Source organism: Tenrec ecaudatus, chromosome 2 (genome assembly GCF_050624435.1).
Source record: "Tenrec ecaudatus isolate mTenEca1 chromosome 2, mTenEca1.hap1, whole genome shotgun sequence".
Taxonomy (NCBI): Eukaryota; Metazoa; Chordata; class Mammalia; order Afrosoricida; family Tenrecidae; genus Tenrec; species Tenrec ecaudatus.
In genome coordinates this window covers 287,756,863-287,776,950 of record NC_134531.1, presented here as the reverse complement: position 1 = coordinate 287,776,950, position 20,088 = coordinate 287,756,863, and the positions used below count along the sequence as shown (strand labels likewise).

General features: G+C 45.0%; 1 protein-coding gene across 1 annotated transcript in view; it reads left to right on the top strand.

Moving 5' to 3' along the window:
- Window positions 1-19,647, top strand: part of GRAMD1C (GRAM domain containing 1C) — a 51,129-nt gene extending 31,482 nt beyond the window's left edge. The window contains exons 6-12 of the mRNA XM_075543458.1: window positions 5,826-5,968; window positions 7,790-7,893; window positions 9,733-9,909; window positions 10,937-10,991; window positions 13,992-14,102; window positions 14,567-14,675; window positions 18,050-19,647. Coding sequence (XP_075399573.1) covers window positions 5,826-5,968; window positions 7,790-7,893; window positions 9,733-9,909; window positions 10,937-10,991; window positions 13,992-14,102; window positions 14,567-14,675; window positions 18,050-18,130 — 780 coding nt within the window. The 3' untranslated portion in view covers window positions 18,131-19,647. The remainder of the gene's footprint in view (window positions 1-5,825; window positions 5,969-7,789; window positions 7,894-9,732; window positions 9,910-10,936; window positions 10,992-13,991; window positions 14,103-14,566; window positions 14,676-18,049) is intronic.
- The last annotated feature ends 441 nt before the right edge of the window (window positions 19,648-20,088 follow it).

Here is a 20,088-nt window from a genome sequence, read left to right as displayed (position 1 = left end):
AACCACGAACATATTAAAAACTAAGTTAAATAAAGGAACAGTCCCTAAAAATGAAAGCAAAATGGAACAAATAAGTCTAACTGGGTGTTGTGTTATTGGCTAAAACAAAGAATGTTTCAATTGACATACAAAGAGACATTTGATTATATTTCAGGTGGAATATATTCTAAAACACAGGGGGGGGGATCACAGGAAAAATAAGCTGTTTTAAGCAACTGTACAATACATATAGCTACCTCCTCGCTGCCATAGAGATGATGCTGACTCATAGTAACATAGAACTGCCTCTGAGTTTCTGAGACAGTGACTCTTTATGGGAGTATAAAGCCTCATCTTTCTCCCATAGAGGAGCAGGTAGTTCTGAGCTGCTGACCTTTCAGTTAATAGCCTGTGTTAGTCCGAGTTGCTTAGAGAAACAAATTCATAGACATGCGTGTGTAAGAGAGAGCTTTATATAAAGAGTAATTGTGCATTAAGAAAACATCCCAGTCCAATCCAGATCAAGTCCGTAAGTCTGATATTAGCCCATATGTCCAATACCAATCTTTTCAACTCACACATGTACACACGCAATGACACCGAATGCAGTAAGATCACAGGCCAGTGGGTGGAAAGTCTTGTGGATCCAGTGGCAGTGGAAGCATCTCAATGCTAGCAGGGGTCTCCACGTGGCTCCTTCAGCTCCACGGCTCTAGTGTAGTACCATGTCGTTTCTCAACAGGAATGTCTCACAGGGAATGAGCGAGTGTCCCGCCTCCAGCCAGCTATCTATCTACTTAGCACCTCCAGATGAGGTCATCCAGCTGCGACCTGATTGACAGGCTAAACTCCACCCCTACACACTTCAGTCTCAAATTGACAACAGATTACGTAACTTCCACAAGCCTAATTCCCCATCAGGGCTCACGTGGATAGACAAGTGATTAAGCTACTAAAGACAGTAGTGTCACTAAAAGTGATTCCGTGCTCATGGAGGCAGCAGTCAAGAGAGCAAAAGACGAATTGCATTAGGTAAATCTGCTGCACAAAACCTCTTTAATTGAAAAACAAGGATGTTACTTTGAGGAATAAATAGTGTCTGACCCAAGCCATGGTATTTTCATGGCCTTGTATGCATGGCCAATTTGGACATGGAAAGACCATAGAAGAATTGATGCAGTTGCATTGTGATGCTGGAGAAGAATATCGAAAGTACCCTGGGCTGCCCAAAGAACAAACCTGTCTGTCTTGGAAGAAGTACGGCCTGAATGCTCCTTGGAGGCAAGGATGGTGAGACGCTGTTTTACACCCTTTGGACGTGTTTTCCAGAGAGACCAGTCCCTGGGGAAGGACATCCTCCTTGGTAAAGTAGAGGAGCCGCAAAGTAAGAGGAAGGCTTTTGACAAGAGGGCTTGATGCAGTGGCTGCCACAGTGCGCTGAAGCCTAGGAGTATCTGTGAGGATGGTGTGCTTCGTTCTGTTGTGCAGCAAGGTGCTAGGTCAGAGCCAACTCCATGTCACAGAATAACAAACACGTGGTCGGTGTCTGAACAAATGCACAGCCATCTAGATAATGAATGCCTTGGCAATTGGAATTTTAAGTAGATATTTTCTTCAGAAAATATTCTATGACCTGAGGAAAGAGTTAAGATGTGCCAATGTAGCAGTGAGCATTTCAGCAGCCAGACCTTACTGTACCATTTCCCAAACCAGAGACCAGAACGTCTTAGAGAAATGGCTCATCCCATAGCTTGGGCAGGGGATGTATCAGATGAATCTGGATAAGTCATCAGACCAGGAAAAGCAATATTAAAAAACAACAACTGGTTTTAGAGATGTAAGAGCCAACGCTGGAGGGGATCTCACTAGCCAGAGATGGGGGAATTTGAACATCAAAAGAAGTAATAGTGACTGCCATGTGTTAAAACACATTAAACATGAATAATTCCCGAGTTAAAATGTTTTTCCAAGAACTCCCAAAACTTGTTGGCCATCTTTGGAAGGTGGCACGATGCCCACACTTTACTCTGAAAGGTGGAAAATCTAAGAAAGAATCCAGATATTTGGCTTTTCTACATAAACTGTTTCACAATAATGATCTGTTTTGTAAGGAAGCCCTTGTGGGTCACACATTGGACTGCCATCCAAAAAGTCGACCATCAGCTCCTTCTCAGGGGGGAAATGAGGCTTTCTACACCCACAGATTCACAGTCTCAGACCCAGACGGGCAGATCCCCCCATCTCAGGAGGACAGGAGTTGAAGTCAACCCAGTGGCAGTGAGAGTGAGATGCAACTCATGAGAGAAAGTACTCCTTTATGGGAGAGTTCCAAGTGGTTAGTAAAGAGGAATATGACAAGATAATATTTGGGGACCTTTAATGAAATTGTGGTGTAATGCAATGATCCTGAGTGGCTGCTAAAAAAAATCTAGATGAAAATCTGATGAGGAATTTGACAATGAAAGGTCAAATCTACAACCCTTGATCAATGTAAAGATCAACAAAGAGAGACCAGTAGCCATTACATGTCCTTTGATGTGAGATCTCTGGAACTAGATAGCACCTCGTCTGATCATTCTTGCCAAATATCAAACCCGGTATCTGACCTTTACCCTTAAACCATCGGGACTGGGCTAATGACATAAAATATAAAAATAAATACGTAAACAATATAAAATACAATAACAAAGATATCGTTTGACTATAAGATTCAACAAAAGATGACAAGAAATGAAAAAGAAAGGTGAGAAATGGTTATAGGTTAAAAGATTTAAGAGGCATATCACCCCAATCCTAATTCAAGCAAACCAACTAAAATAAGGCATTTATGGGACAATTGGGACTATTTAAACAGGAAATTTGGAAGATAGCTACTTGGCTCACCAACTGGAAGAGATCCATATTTGTGTCCATTCCAAAGAAAGGTGACCCAATAGAATGCTCAAACTATAGAACAATATCATTGATATTACACACAAGTAAAATTCTGCGTCAGATCATCCAACAGCGGTTACAGCAGCGCACTAGCAGGGAGCTGCCAGAGCATGTGGAAAACAAGGAATATCATTGCAGATGTCAGATGGATTTGGGCTCACAGCAGAAAATTCCAGAAAGATGTTTACTTGTGTTTCATTGACTACTCAAAGGCATTTTCACTGTGTGGACCAGAATAAATGGTGGAAAACCCTGAGAAGAATGGGAATTCTGGAACAATTCATTGTGCTCCTGTGGAACTTGTACATGGATCAAGGGGCAGTTGTGCGAACAGAACAAGGGAATTCGGTATGGTTTACAATAAGGAAAGGTGTGCACCAGGCTTCTATCCTCTCACCATACTCGTGCAGTCTGTATGCTGAGCAAATCATCAGAGAAGCTGGATTATATGGAAAAACTACAGGTTCAGGATTGGAGGAAAGCTTATTAACAGATGCATTATCAATGACACATCCCTGCTTGCCGAACGTGAGGAGGAGGACTTGGGGCACTTGCTGAGGAAGATCAAGGATTGTAGCCTCAGCGTGGATGACAACTCAAGGTATGGAAGACCCAAATCCTCACTATTGGACCAATAGATGAAATCATGATCAATGGAGAAAAAGGTCGAAGTTGTCAAGGACTTTGTTTTACTTGGATCCAAAACCAGTGCTCATGGAAGCAGCAGTGATGAGATCAAAGGGTGCAAATCGGCCGCACAAGACCTCTTTAGAGGAGTGAAGAGCAAGGATGTTGCTTTGAGGACTAAGGTCACCTGGCCCAAGCCATGGTAGTCTCCATTGCATCCTATGCAGGTGAAAGCTGGACGTTGAAATAAAAAAGACCATGGGAAGAGCGGAAATGGCAAGGGCTCAGGCACAAAGACATGTTTTGAAAATGGTGATGGCAACCTATGTACAAATGTGCTCGCTACAATTGATGTATGAAGTGCTATAAGGGCTGAAGAGCCCCCAATAAAATGATTTAGTTTGGAAACAAAAAAAAAAAAAAAAGAGGGAAAGAGAAAGAAGACCGTAGAAGAATCGATGCAGTTGAATGTGGAGCTGGAGAAGACTATTGAAAGTTCCGTGGATGCTAAAAGGACAAATCAGTCTTAGACTTAAAGATGGCAAGACTTCATCTGACATACTTTGGACATGTTGTCAGGAGAGACCCATCCCTGGAGAAGGACATCGTGTTTGGTAAAGCGGAGGGGCAGCAAAAATGACAAGATGGATTGGCAAGATGGATTGGCAACAGTGGCTGCAACAACGGGCTCAGGCATGGGAACAATTGCGAGGCTGGTGCAGGACCGTGCAGTGTTTCGTTCTGTTGTGCACAGGGTCTCTTTGGGTCAAAACCAACTCGGTGGCACCCAAGAACAGCAGTAGCAGGTAAACATAATGGCTGGCACACTAAAAGAAACACCCTTTGGTACTTGCCCGTAGTGAGAAAGCAAAGGAGGTAGGGAAGGCATGGACTAGAGACCAAACAAGTGTTAACTCGGGTGAAGGGGATGGAAATAATAAGCAGGATGGTTAGGAAAAACCGATGGGCTCTGGACACGACACTGGGGGTTTGAAAGAGCAAATACACACAGTCCTGCAGTCGTGATGCTTTGACAGACACCCAGGCTGAAGAGGGTGGGAGGGAGAGTGGGAGCATGGCCACAAATACAGAGAGAGGGAGGTTTGGCAAAGGATATTTGCATATGCGCGTTGATCTTTGTGGCAAATATATCCGTGAGTGTGGTGGCGCATGCCGGGAGGAAATGGATGAAAACGTCGACAGCACCAAGTGCTTTGAGGGATTGAGTTGGTGGGCTTGAAGGCTGAGGACCAGGGTCCTAGGAGACAGCACGGTCAGTTGTTATAAGGTAGTTCACAGGAAGTGTTCCGCATCCAAATGTAGCTCCTGGTCTCTCTCCATCTGGGGGAAAAAAGGGGGTTGAGAATCCGAAGACATCTGGACCCACTTGGCCCAGTGGATTAACGGACCACACAAGCATCAGCCCACACAACCCCAAGACCAGAATTAGTTGGTGCCTGGCTACCACTACGAACTGCTCTGAAAGGAAATGCATGAGGAGGTCCTATGAGAGTGGGAGACAGACATGGAGTACACTCAAATCCTAGCAGATGCCAGGCTTACTAGGACTATGGCCAGGAGGCAGAACTCACCCCACGTCCAAATCATCAGCCAATCTGTTCATTAAACGTTGTCACAATTCCCAATTAAAAAAAAACAACAACAGAAAAAGCTTTCAAAACTTTGAAAACATGTCAAACATAAGAACAATTCAATATTTTCATATTGGGGATGATTTGATAACCTCAAAAGCCTGGCCTTGCGACTTTTTATTGTTGTGATTGTTTAGGATGAATGGGAACAGCGTGCTTTAAATGAGGATGACCTGGCCGACTCCCATGTTAAATCCTGCCTAGGGAACATTGTACTTTGACTCTCCTGTTGTGGGTGCACGGTGGGTGGTTCTCTTCAGCTTTGATCAACCCTGGAGAGAAGCCTTTGCCTTGCTCCGCTCATTTTTTGGGGAATGGCTCTCCTAACGGGAACATTTAAAACTCTCTATAAACTAATAATGCACACCAGAGGGCTGCATCAATCCTTTCTCTTCCCCACGCTTAAAAGAGAATTACTCAATGGAATGAATGTGACGGGGCAGCAGATACTTTTCCTGCAGCCTCAGTTCACAGGTAGACGCCATCCAACACAGAAACCTTTCTGCCTATACTTATGTAATCTGATGTCCTATCACTTTCTGAACAGGAATCCAAGTATGTATGGTCTAAGTTGGCAAGAATTCTGGTCTACTACCTAGGTACATGGAACATCTCTCTCCCTTCTCTTGGCAGACACTGTATAAAGAAAGTCGGGAAGCAGAGTTTTATTTGATCGATTCGGAAGTCCTGACCCATGATGTCCCCTACCATGATTACTTCTACACCTTGAACAGATACTGCATCCTCCGGTCTTCCAAGCAGAAATGCAGACTCAGGTGAGCTGTGTCAGTGACTACATTCCTCGGATAGGCTAGCGTAGAACTGCTTCTCAAATGATCAAGTCAAAATGATCTACCAACTACAAAATTGCAAAACATTTATTTATTACATTCATTCATAAATGCATCGAGAATTCTTTATATATGCAATGTATGTTTATGTATCTTGTATAACCGCATGAGTCCATATTGCTCAACACAACACAATTAAATATGTACATTTTTTGTCAACACCCGAGTTTACTCTAATGAGTTGCACTGAATGGAAGGAGCCAGGGATGCAGAGACCGGACAGTAGCTGCTGACAGCCAGCCTCAAGCACACTTCTAAATGATCACCAGTCATGGTGGAACGGTACTTGGACTTAATGGTCTTTATGTGGGGAAAGGCTGACTCACATACATAAGTAGAGCCGAATAATGCAGTCAAGGAGGCAGCACATTTTCTCAAGTTTGGGTGCTTTCCCTGTGCAAGTAAGTTCCAGAACTGTCCATGTGCTTTGGATTTGAGCTGAATGTCTGCTCGCAGTGTCAACATCTCCCATTCTGTATGAAAGTGATACGTTTTTGTCTTTTTACTTGGTCCAGCTCCTCCACTCTAAATACCCTTTCTTACGTGTAAGAGAAAAAAACCAAGGTCTAAAAATGGGCGATCACTTAGCTGGTCAGTTGTGCTGCACTTAGCGCAGTTGTGTGCGCATGTGTTTGCCACCTAAGATTGCATCTGATTGGCTGCGCTGTGTATCAGTTAAGTGATGGGATCGATGACAGGCTTACGTCTATTTTTTTAATGCCATGCGATCTACCCACACTACATTTGCAATCGACTAGCAATCGCAATCGACGTACTGAACACCCCTGGGCTAGCATATGCTCCTGTGGGGTGTTCCTCCTGAAATGTTACTAGTCACTGCACACAGCCAAGTTTTACTTCTTAATAAAATTACACACCCTGCCGAGGTGAGCAGAGTAAAGCGCCTCGCTCAAGGCCCAGATTCAGTGGTGGGTTGGCGTTGAGTAATCGAGAACAAGGGTTTTGCAGTGGCTGCAGGAAGACAGAGCTGTAGATGTACGCACGGGTTCACCGTCCTTTGGCCAGATTAGTCCCATGACCCAGAGGGCTGGGGCTTGCAGGGACTCAACAGCGAACAATCCTTGACCTCCCCCTGGGAGACCCCGAGTAAGGGAGGCTTACTGTACTAGTGGCACCTCCAGACTAAGGCATGCCAGCCAGAACAGCTCGGAATCTGCCCCAAATCCGGCCGTGAAAATACCCTAAGGATCATGGAGATGGTGTCGGGTTGGGCTGCGTTTCATTCTGTTGCGCGTGGTTTCCCCATGCGGTGGAAGCTGACTCGGTGGCATCGTGGTGTGTGGTACATGAGACATGTTCGTGTAATGAAGAGAGGGTCGGGCCAGGGCATGCTTGGCCCTGCTCCAGCATGCTTACCAACTTTCAACTGATTGATGATCCCTAGAGGTTTTTTGTACAAGGCATTTGGAAAATAAAGAATTTATTTTAAATGTTTATTGCTGTTAGGTTTTTTTTTTTTAAGGGCTAGAGAAAGGGAAGAAAGAAAATGATAATATTCCATAGGAAACACTGATGAATTAATGAGAGCGCTGGATACTTTTTGGAGATATAATCAGTAAATGATTTTTTTTGAGATGCTTGAGGCCTTTGGAATTTTCCTTTTTTCTGTCGTTTCCTACCGAATACAATCGTAAGCTCCATCCCAGTATTGGTGTTGGTGACGTCTGCCCCGGCAGTGTTCCGTCCTCGCGCATACCTCACCTAGCTTTCCTTCTGCCCCGTCAGAGTCTCCACAGACGTGCGGTACCGAAAGCAACCTTGGGGCCTTGTCAAGTCTTTCATCGAGAAGAACTCCTGGAGTTCCCTGGAGAATTATTTTAAACAACTGGGTTTGTATATTGATTTATGTATCTACATGTATTAGCAACATGGATCAATCATTCACGATCGTTGCAGGAGCCCCGTGGATGGTGTGGGAAGTTCCCTCTCTGCAGTGGTGCCAACGACCCCACTTGCTCTACCGCCCGCAGGACTTTAGAACTCTGTGCTATATAGATCCTCAATGTGCATCATACATATTATAACTCACTTCATACTCAAAACAACTCGCTGACGTAGGCCGTGATTTTTCTCCATTTTAGGAAAGGGGAATGGAGACACAAGGAGTTTAGGGGATTTGCCCAAGACCACCAGGCAGCTAGGAGCTGTCACCGTTCCCTGTCTCTGTAAAGAGCCCATGACTCTGACTGCAGGCAGGCGCTGTGTAACTCGATCCACCTGACCGCTGTGCTCACTTGGCTTTGAAAGCCCGTACTTATTGGATGCCGCAATGCATCCCTGAACATGTGTGGCCTTGGTGACCGCAGGTCCTAGAAGCTGACTGGGCAGAAGTGATTTCGTCCTGCGTATATATTCCTTAAAATACATATTATAAAAACATATATAAACATACAGACATACATGCATACAGTCATTTGAAATACCAGCTCTGGGGGGCCAGTCACCTCAAGTTAATTTAAAGCTTTATTAGCGAGTGATTATTTTCTGCGCCCTTCTTCTCCCTTTGGCTGTTCCATAATTAAGCTCCTAATCAGGAGTAGAGAAAATGAAATTTCAAAAATTGGTTTGGCTACATAATGAGCTTCTAATAAAAAATGTCTGATGAAGGAAAAGGTTGAAACCAATGGCAAAAATTAGCTCTTAGGTCAGTAGCAGAGGCTTTTCGCTTGTGCCGGCTTCCTCGCAAGCCCTCATTGGACGCTGACACTATTATAAGGCCCTCCTCCCTTTGGGGTGGACAGTGACGTGCCAGAACCTTTGTTGGACATTTTTCTAAGGATCCAGTGTAGGTAGGCAGACTGTTGTTTCCATCACGGAAATAATTACATTAATATTTAATGTGGCACATAGCAAATTCGCTCTAATGCTTCCATCATTTATTAATACAGGTCATTCTTCCCAGAAGAGTGACCCTCGTTATGAGGTCATTGTACTCGCTAACACCTTTCATTAAAAGTAAGACTTGAGTCCCGAACAGCCTTACTGTCAGGCAGAGGCCATTTTAATCTTGACTCTGCAGGATCGAACTCGGTACCAGGCCAGCCGTTCTCCCTATCGACACGATCTGAACGTGTTTTGGGCGCAAGTATCTCTTACCTGTTCCACGACCGAAATTTCTTCCCTGGCTTTTTGAACGCTGATAGGGTTCTTATGTTTTTGTCTTTACACTAACGAGAGCCTCTCCTTCCCACCTGAGAGCGACATCTTTCATTGTTTGCTATTTGGTTTCCCAGCTGTGGAATAACTGATACAAGGTGTTATAGGGAATGCAGGGGTGGGGGGTGAGCGATGGGGAGGGAATGGGGATTTCGGGAGTAAATCATGAAGGCAGGAGGGGGGAGGGGAAGCACTAGAGCTGATGGATGCAGTGGTGGTTGTTCAATTCCCCTTGATGTGATTGGGCGATTGAACTGTTCAAGTGTATGATATCTGAATTATGTGCCGATAAAACTGTTGGATAAATAAATAAATGCATAAACATCCAGGTTAAAAAAAAGCAAAACTTGAATTCAGGCCATAAGTATCCCAGGAACAAAGAATGTTGCCAAGCCTTTAAAAAAAAAAGGAAATGGAAACAATCACCAAAAAGGCCATTTTCTCTTACAGTTGAGAAGGTTCCACACACCGCCCCCCATCTGAATAAAAATTCATTGTTATTTCCTTATTAGAGACAGACTTGTTAATGGAAGAATCTGTGGTTAGCCAAGCCACTGAAGACCCAGGAAAACTCAGCGGGCTACGAAGGAGAAGGAGACCTTTCAACCGAACGGCAGAAATCATTCCTAAACGTTCATCTCAGCGCTCCTCCGGAGAGGCGGGCGTAGATGTCAAAGGGGACATTACAGGTCAGAGCGAGCAGACATGCAGTGCAGCTTCGTGCGGCAGAGCGTGCTGCTTGTATGCAGGTGAAGACACGGCCTTCCCCTCCCCTCCATTTCTGATGAGGTTGCTCAGGCTTTAAAGGGTCTTCAAAGCTAGGTATCACCGAAGACACACAGCGAGGGCCTCAGTTCAAAGCGACAGGCTTGTGGCTGACGGAGGTATTTTATTTGGCACACCCGGTATTTTTAAATTTGAAGGGGTTCTTCTTCTTCTTATTATTAAACAATCAGGTCTATAAGCCCTGGACCTAAATGCCTTCATGTAGTAGCTTCCGGTGGAGGGAGGCTTGCCATCCAGCTCACCCGAGTCTCCTGCACCCTCACCACGCACTCTCCCTGCTCCGTGGTGATCCGTGCTGGTGGGGTGAGCCCGGCAACAGGGCCAACCCTGGATTTGATTTCATGTTCCCCACTCTCAGTCGAAGGCGTTTTGTCTCTGCTCTGCCTCTCTGGCTCTCCTTCCCTGCCATTATTAGATCTTCTAAGACTGCCATCTTCATGGGAATATGTTTACCCATCAGTTCATAGTCATGGCTCTTTATCATTTAAAAGTTGGGCATCAGGGAAGAGGGGAGGGGGATGTTTTTTCCTGACTAAGGAGGGACCTGCGCTATCCAAATCCCACTTACGTACTATTGGCAGTGGTGACAGGAAGCAAATACTAGCAAAAATATGTAGCAAAGATTGTATATGATGGATTGAATTGCTTATTTTAGAGGAAATCAAGTTGTCATAGCGGTCAAATTGACGGACCGATGTATGTTTGACACTTTCAGATTGTGTGATAGAGAGGAAGGTAGCATAAGAATTCATCCTCAATCCCTTTGTCTATACAAAGGTTTTAAAAAAAATTTTCAAGTTCTTCTTATTTATTCTAATGAATTTTTTTCTAATTCTCTTAAAATGCATATTACATGAATAATCTTCACCACAGGCCTGAGTCTGATGCACTAATCCAGTGCCCTTCCCCACTTTTTTTTTTGATCTGTAGAAAAGCAAAAAGGAATGGAAAGCTGTAGCATGGCGCTCGTCGTGATGAGTATTTTGTAAGTATTGTTTTCAATGCTTACTTTGTGTGTTTGTGTTTTAACTGGTTTCAAAAGGATTTGCATAAAATTGCCGCTATTTAGCCATTTTCCTCCCGCAAAACCCTGAGAGATTTTGTTGCGTGAATTAGAATCAGAAACTTCCTGGGCAAGGGTAAGGAAAAGATGAAATTTTTTCATGAACTCTTTTAAAGACTTCTCTCATGTCTTCTGACTTGCCAGGTCACTTGCCAGATGTGTGGGAATTCAAAGTACACATTCAATGAAAAATTTTGTTCTATCAATTGAAGGGGAATACTTATATAGGCAGGCCGGTGAAATCCTAAGAATGCTATTTTATTCTACCTACTTGAGGAGAATAGTAGTTCTTAGCCTCTAATATTATAATTACTTGGGGAACTTGCTAAAATGCAAATTCCCAGGCCCCAGTCCCAAAGCTTAGGGATCAGGAATTGGTCCTTTAAAACACACATCCCAGAATATTCTGAGAAATGATCAGAGGAGCACGTGGAGAGAAACACCAGGGAAGTTAGTCTTCCATGGAAATCTACCCAGCCAATCCTAGTTAAATTACAGATATCTACAGGGCTCTATTTGAATACTGAGGCAGTCCATTAGACTTCATTAAATTGTTTCTGACTCAGTGATGTACTCGGGTTTGGGGCGTACAGCTTTTTATAAGTGCGTCTTTGTAATTATAGATTTTAGGATATAAGAAACATGTGCTTTTCCTTTGAATTTTTGAAAGGTTTTTTTAATTAAAATAGGTTTGCTTGTGACCATTTTTCAGCAAATATTTTTGGGGTCATTTGCATTACTTGCCAAAAATTTGCATTACTTTCCAAAAATTTATTTCAAGTGTTGATCTGTACCCCATCCTAATGCCATTGTCATTGCACAGATCTGATTTTCTTGCTCCTGCCTTAGTTTTTCTTTTTTCATCCTCTTCTTGACTGGTAAAGTGCTCACTACATGTTTTTAAGGGCAAGTCAATAGTTTAACAGAAGAAGTAGAAAGATGTGATGCTATGCATATATTTGCATATATCTGTAATAGCATGCATCCATTCACTTGGAAGGCTATTAAACCAATAGAGTAATTTAATTTCAACACATAGTATTTTACATATGACAATATGAACATGTATTTTGAATCTGATGAAACAGATTCAATCAAGATGAGACAGAAAAAAATGTTTGCGGAATGATTATTCCCCCACCATCCCTTGATCTTTCTTTTCTTTTTGAAATGCAGCATCATGGGTGTGTAATTGCTTAAGCCAGAAGCCAAGACACTCAACTCACTGCTATTGAGTCCATATCGATGCACAGCAACCCTATAGGACAGGGTAGAACTGCCCCTGTGGGTTTCTAAGACTATAACTCTTCACCAGAGTAGAAAGCTCTGTCTTTCTTCTGCTGAGCTGGTTGGTGGTTTCGAATGGCTGGCCTCGTGGTGAGCTGCACTTAAAACCAAAGTCCCCCACACCTTACCCACTCCTTGGCAAATCACCTTGAAAGCTAAATGGATAGATTTCATTGCTGGTGAGCGCCACGTAATGTCAGCTGTGATTTCCAGTTGAGAAGAGAGGTGCTAGGGACAGCCCCAACTCATCTCCTTTGAGGACTCCCTTGGAGCCCTGGTGGCGTACAGGTGCCGTGTTGGGCTGCCAACCACGAGGTCAGCAATTCAAAACCACTAACTGCTCTGTGGGAGAAAGAGGCCCTTTGCTCGTGCATAATGGGTTTCCGTCTCAATTGGACACCCCTCACAGAAGGGTCACAAGGAAGAGAAGAGCCAGTCAGGGTGCAATGGAGCACTGATGAAACATACAACTTTCCTCTAGTTTTTTAAAAGATTTTATTAGGGGCTCATACAACTCTTATCACAATCCATACGTATACATACATCAATTGCATAAAGCACATCTGTACATTCTTTGCCCTAATCATTTTCAAAGCATTTGCTCTCCACTTAAGCCCTTTGCATCAGGTTCTCTTTTTATCTCCCCCTCCCTCCCAGCTCCCCCCTCCCTCATGATCCCTTGATAATTTATAGATTGTTATTTTGTCATATCTTGCCCTATCTGGAGTTTCCCTTCCCCCCCTTCTCTGCCGTCCATCTCCCAGGGAGGTCACATGTGTAATCAGTTCCCCTTTTCCAACCCACTCACCCTCCACTCTCCCAACATCACCTCTCATACCCCTGGTTCCTCTAGTTTTTTAATGCTTCCTCCCCCCCCACTATCATGACCCCAATTCTACCTTACAAATTTGGCTATACCAGAGCATGTACACTGGTACAGATAAGAGTTGAAATCCCAGGGAATTCAGGACAGATTAAACCCCTCAGGACCATGAATGAGAGTAGAAATACCAGGAGGGTAAGGGTAAGGTGAGGGGAAAAGGGGGGAACCAATCACAAGGATCTATATATAACCCCCTCCCAGGGGGATTGACAACAGAAAAGTGGGTAAAGGGAGAGAGCAGATGGTATAAAGCATTATATATATAATCAATTATATATATATACATATATATATATATATATATAATCAAGGGTTCAGGAGGGAGAGAGGGAGGGGAAAATGAGCTGATACCAAGGACTCAAGTAGAAAGAAAATGTTTTGCTAATGATGATGGCAACATATGTACAAATGTGCTTGACACAATGGATGGATGGATGGATTGTGACAAGAGCTGTACGGGCCCCCAGTAAAATGATTTTAAACAAAAATAGAGTTTCCGTCTTGGAAACCCAGGGGTCGGAAGCCCCCAGGGACAGTTGTTCCCTGGCCTGTAGGGCTGTCATGAATCAGAATTCCCTTGTGGGCAGGGTTCGTTTCATTTGTTCTCCTCAGCATCCACTGCATGCTTACTCTGGTTGAAGTGTACATAATAAAAACGGGTCACGGATTTAAATAACTAGCAATTACTGCAAAATAGTCTGGACGAAGTATATTTTTGCAGCTTTTAACCAGCGATGGTGTGCTCTGCCTAGCTTGGTGCTGCTGGTTTTGTTGAACGTGACCCTGTTTATGAAGCTGTCCAAGATGGAATATGCTGCGCAGTCCTTGTACCGCCTCCACCTCCCAGACGACAAATCTCTAAAGTAAGTCGTCTCCCCCCACCTGCCTTCTCCACGTGAATCCAGGAATTCTTTAGCCGGAGGGTTTTATTCCCAATCGCAGGCTCTTGGATCTACATCATAGGCACAAACTGCTTCCTCCTGCTTGCTGCTTTATGTGACTGTGTTTGGCTTGCGGAGGTGATGAGAGTGCAGATTTCTGGGGAAGAGAAAAGCGGAGAACGGAGAACGGTTGTCCTGTTCGGAAGGTGGTGCTGCTCTTGCCAGGAGCCTTGGTGGCACCGTGGTTAGGTGCCCGGCTGCTGACTGCAAGTTGGGCAGGCAGGGAGCACCCACCAGCTGCTCCCCGGGTCCTGTGGCGCTCTGCTCCCCCTCCCCCCCCCCCGGAAGCCCCGTGGGACATTGCTACTCCGCCCGCGGGGGTCGCCGTGGGTCGGACTTGACATGATGGAAATGGATGTGGTTGGGGGGGGGGGGTGTCTTTGCAGTTTGGCCTCCGATATGGTGTCGAGAGCAGAAAATCCGCAAAAGGGCAAAGATCAGGCTCCTAGCCGTCTAAAGGGCGTGCTCCGAGAATCCATCGTGATGCTGGAACAGGTAAGCAGTCCTGCCCGGACCCCCACCCCCACCCCCCTCCTTGGTACCTTCAAACCAACATGAACAGCTGTTCTTGCCATTAGAGAATCTTTTATTATTGGGTTATTTGAAGAAATTCCCACCCCTGCCCCACCTCTTAGCGGAAACCACCCTGTCATCCATATTATTATGTAGCTTGTATCTGTCTATCAAGTCTGTTTCTAGCAATCACACGGGTACATAGTCTACACATTTTTGCTGACCCTTTTGGATGAGTAATATATTTGGAGGATTTTACACATCAGTGTGAGTGTGCGTGTGTGTGCTTGTGTGTGTGTGTACATCTCATTCACAGGTCATTGTCGCAGGTGCACCTGAACTTAGCCACAGGAAGGGCAAGCCCCTCCACCACGCCCCCTCAGGGAATGAAGGAGGGGAGAAAAGCAGGGTCCAAGGGCACTCCTCTCTCCAGAGATAGCCTGTACTTTCTTTCTTTCTTTTTTTAACTTTGACAATCAGGGTTTTTTTTTTTAATCGTTTTATTAGGAGCTCATACAACTCTGATCACAATCCATCCATCCATCCATTGTGTAAAGCACATTTGTACGTTCATTGCCCTCATCATTCTCAAAACATATAGCCTGTACTTTCTGAGACTGTGGATATCTGAAACTTCCCTTTCCCTCCTAAAATTTACTTGGATCTGCAAAAGGCCTTCCATCGTGTGAATTCTTTCAGTGCGGAGGAGCTGGGAGCGAGGTAGTAAACCGCACCAGAAATCTAACCTTTTCCAAGTGCTGACCAGGCTGAATGGCTCCCGGTTAGTTACATGGGCCCTTCTGATTTGGGCCCTTCTCCTCACTCCCGTCCAGAGATTCCTGACTCCCAGTCCCCGAGGCATTCGGAGCTGCTTTAGTGTAAAATGTCCTTCCCGTTGTTGCTGTGCACTTAAGGCTCCGCTTTTCCTTGTCTGTTCCTCCCGCATCTGCTGGCCTGTGCCTCAGGCCGCGCTGCCCACCTGCTCTCCCACCCGGTGGGCTGGGCATGTGCTTTGAAAACTGTCCAGTGGGCTCTCCGTCCACTCGGCCTCTCCCCAGCTCACCTACCTGCCATTTCTCCCCCCCACAACTCCACTGAGAATGCTCTGAGAGGCCCACTGATTGCTGCTTATCCAGGGAACGTGCCTTTTAAAGTTCTCATCTGATGGACTCAGCATTTGACAGAGCTAGCTGACCACTCCCTGCTGAAATGCTATCTAATCTTGCCTTCTTAAAACCATTAAAAAAAAAAAGCGGCTTTCTTGTGATATAACTCACATACTCTAAAAATCGCCCTTTTAAAAGGGGTATGATTCAGTGGTTTTTAACATAGTCCCAGGGTTGTACAGTCAGCAGACACCACCCCTATCTATTTCCAGAACATTTCCTGTGCCCTCAAAGGAGTCTCTTACCCCTTAGCACTTACTCCCCCTGCCCCCAGCCCATGGCAACCACGACTCCATTTTCTGTTTCTATGGATTTGTCTCTTCGGTCTATTTCTCATGTGACCCTTTGTGGCTGGCTTCCCTCATTCAGCATCATGTAAAACTATTCTTGGCTGGTTACAGCCATCTCCTGTACCCAACCTCTTCCTGGGGCCTGTGTAAGATTTTCCTTCTCTCTCCAGGTAATCTCATCCACTCCCATAGCTTTACAGAGCACGCATGCCATTGCTCCTACATCCCCGCCTCTCACCTGGCTTCCTCCTTGAGATCTACACCCATGGTCAGTTGCCTCTTTGGCATGTTAGCCTGCTAGGGATACTATTGAGCATCTGGATCAGCTCATGGCCACAACGGAATCCAGTTTTCCTCCCACAGAAACACCTAAGTCTCCTCTACTCATCGTCCCTTGATATTACCAGCTTCCAGTTTGCTCAAGCCAAACACATACTGGGTGGTGTGAAGTATGTTTCTGTATATGATTATTCATTTGGTTCTGAATCCTACACAATTCTGTACACTCCATGAAGGCAAGGGAGAGCGCCTTATTCCGTTCGCTGTGCACAGGGCCCACATATGCGAGGTAGCAGAAACTCCTTGGTGAATGGCTACAAACAGGAATAAGGCATTAATTCTTGCCCTCAATTTGCCTACCATTTTATTAGGGAAACCAGACGTCCTTGTTCATTGCTAGACTATAAAGAAGTACAAAAATCAGGGGTCAACATTCGTCCCAAGGGCAACGTTTTAGGAGTGGAGGCACGGTGATTAGGAAAAGGACTCTGACAGTGGGGGTTGGTAAATTTCAAAAAGGCTCTCTCTCTCTCACTGCTGACTCATGGTGACTTGACAGGACAGGGTAAAACTGGCCCTGTCAGTTTGTTTCCCAGACTGTACCTTTTTTTTATGTTTATAAGAAAGAGCTTTATATCCAAGAGCAATTTTATATTAAGAAAACACCCCAGTGCAGTCCAGATCAAGTCCATAAGTCCAATATTAGCCCATATGTCTGATACCAGTCTATAAATTCCTTTTTGGAGTCATGCAACACATGCAATGACGCTGAATGCAGGAAGATCGCAGGCCAGTAGGTGGAAATTCTTATGGATCCAGTGGCAGAGGAAGCATCTCAACTGCAGCACCAGTGTGGGTCTCCACATGGCTTCTCCAGCTCCAGAGCTCTGGCTCCATCACTGTGTCTCCATGTGGCTTCTCAATAGGATGACGAAGCAGAGAGAATGTGTCTTGGTCTGGCCTCCAGTGAGCTATTTATCTCCGTGGTGCCTCCAAACGAGGTCATCAAGCTGTAATCTGATTGATAGGCTAGACCGGAGATTATGTAACTATACACAGCTTTCCAGCAAGTTACATGTGGACCTTTCTCTCATCCTTTTGATAGCTACTCTGTTTAAGCCCATGGTTTCAGCCTTGACCTCGAGACTGTACCTTTTTACAGGATTAGAAAGCCAGTCTTTCTCATGCAAAAGAGCTGGTGGGTTAGCAGTGCAATGAGCAACCAATTTGCCATCAGGGCTCCTTTAGAGAGGCCCACAAGAGAAGCAAAGGACCGGAAGTGCAGCTGGATTTGTTTGGAGGACCGACCGTGAGGCTATGGCCACACCAGAAGGCAGTTTAGGCAAACAGCCTTTTCACTCGCGACAGTTTGGTGAGTGGGCCTCGTGGCAGGCCGAAGGTAGGACAGCACAGTGTAGGAGGACGTGTGCAGGGCCAGCTAATGAGCAGACTGCTGTAGCAATCATCACGACCAGCCTCCTGAGGTCAGGGGTTTTCCATTCCATCTTTTATTTGGGCATCAGTTTAAACACCGTGCGGTTACGTGTCAGTGTCAGCTTTGGGGCATCCAGTAAGCAGGAAGTTTAAGCTGTCTGATTTTGCGCATTGCTTTTGTTTGCAGTTGAAGAGCTCGCTTGTTATGCTTCAGAGAACCTTTGATCTCCTAAATAAGAACAAGACTGGCGTGGCTGTCGAGAGCTAGCGATCTGCGGACTGAAACCACGGAGAGACCTTGCATCTCAAAGGAAACATCTGGGAGAAGACCAAACAATGAAGGATTTTAATTGTCATACAGACATTTCCATGCTTTTTCATTATTGGTATTTCTTTTATTAACCTTCTTCAATAATATTTTTGATCATTAGCCCTACCTGGCCTTAAGAAACCTGTGCTTTCACTACTTATACATAATTCTAAGCTGTGAATTTCCTCAGTGAATGAGCCCCCCAGTCGAGTTGCATTTCTGCGATCTGAGAAGAAAATCAGGCACCCCGCATTGGTAATCCCTCATTTCTACTTGCGGTTTGAAGGTTTGATGCTTTAAGTTTTCAGTTAGTGCAGAGTCTGTTGAGTACTGGCCCACCTACTGCTCTTACAATTGAGACATGTTACAGGAGGCTGCAGAGGCCAGGAAATGCAAGAAGAACCCTCTAAGAAGGAAACCTTCCAAAACCTGATTTTGGAGGATCGTGAAAATTCCATAGTCACACCTTGAGTTCATGAGGTTTCCTGCTACAGACTCTTTGGGGGTGAGAGTGAATCATAAAGGTAGCCGAAGGATTCCTCACAGACTAGTAGTACCTTTATGAAAGAGGCAGTTGCTTTTCCTTAAGGTCACCAGGAGAGGTGAGGTTATCTTGCTTCTTAATACATCATCAGCAGAAGAGCCAATTTAGGAAAAGGTATATGTAGGATATTGACCCTCAAGATGAAGAATCACGCTCCATACCATGGAAAGATTAGAGGATGGTTAAAATCTGGGCGATTCGGCACAAAATAATGGATACTTGAACTTAAACTTGGCTTGAGCTTTGCCGTTGGTGAAAGTGAGATATGCGGGTTGATAATTATTTATTACTTTTCATTAGCCAAACATGGCTTCATTTGTTGTGTGTGTGTGTGTGTGCATGTAGCTCGTTTTAGTTGATGAAATAGACCCACACGTTAGTTCTTAAATAAGACTTTAGTAGTAAGTTTGTTCCAATCCAAATGCACTGACTTTGAAGTTGTAAGGCAGACAGGAGCCTTGGCACTTTCATAAAAAGTTCTAAGTCATAGGCCTCAGTAGAGGGGTTCCCGACAAGCAGGCCTTTGTGAACTGTCTTGCGATCAGACTTCATTTCCGGGCTTTTTCATTCAGGAAGTGTAAGGGGAAGGTGATGTGGAATCATCGGTGTCGATTCTTACAGGTGAAACGCTTGCCTTTAGCAAAGCGTTCCCTAATTTCCCAGAGTCCCCAAAGCCACGGGGACTTGCTGCTGTTCCCTGAGATGTTGGTCAAGGGTGAAGCTCACTGCCCACTCTTTTGTACCGATTTTGTACCGTGAGAGTGCCGTGAACTTGAAGCCCTGTTTTCTGTAAAGTTCACACAATCGACCACTGATGAACTCTTTTTTGATGCTTCCTGGAGACGAGCTAATACTTCCTAAATACCTCAACGAAAAGGACCAACGTAAGTTCCTTCCTAAGATTCAATATGCGTGAAGAATTCAGCTAAAATTTCAGCCCGTTGTGCAAACTGTCAATAAAAATTTTTTAAAGCCCGAGTCGAGTTGTGTTTATTTTTCTGTTATAGCTTAAGGCGGCTAGAAACCAGCAAGGCCGCTGTGGGGATACGTGTCCGTAGGCAAGCCACTCTTTAAATGTTTTGTGCCAAGAAACTCCCAAGAGGACAGTGGTTATGCTGGAATGAAAGTCGGAGACAGCCCTGCTGGTCCAAGTGGGATCGGTTCACAGTTTAGGAAGCTGTGAGAGCGTTGGGAAGGAGGCTGGCGAAACTGGGGGAAGACCCTCGGGGACATTTTGCGGGGACATCCCTCCCCCCGCCCCCTCCCCAATACACACGCCTGTTGCAACAAACGGGTGTGGGCTGGCGGACCACGGCTTTCCAGGACCACGGTGTGCACCGCTTGGTTGGCAGGGGCGGGGCCTCGCGGCGGG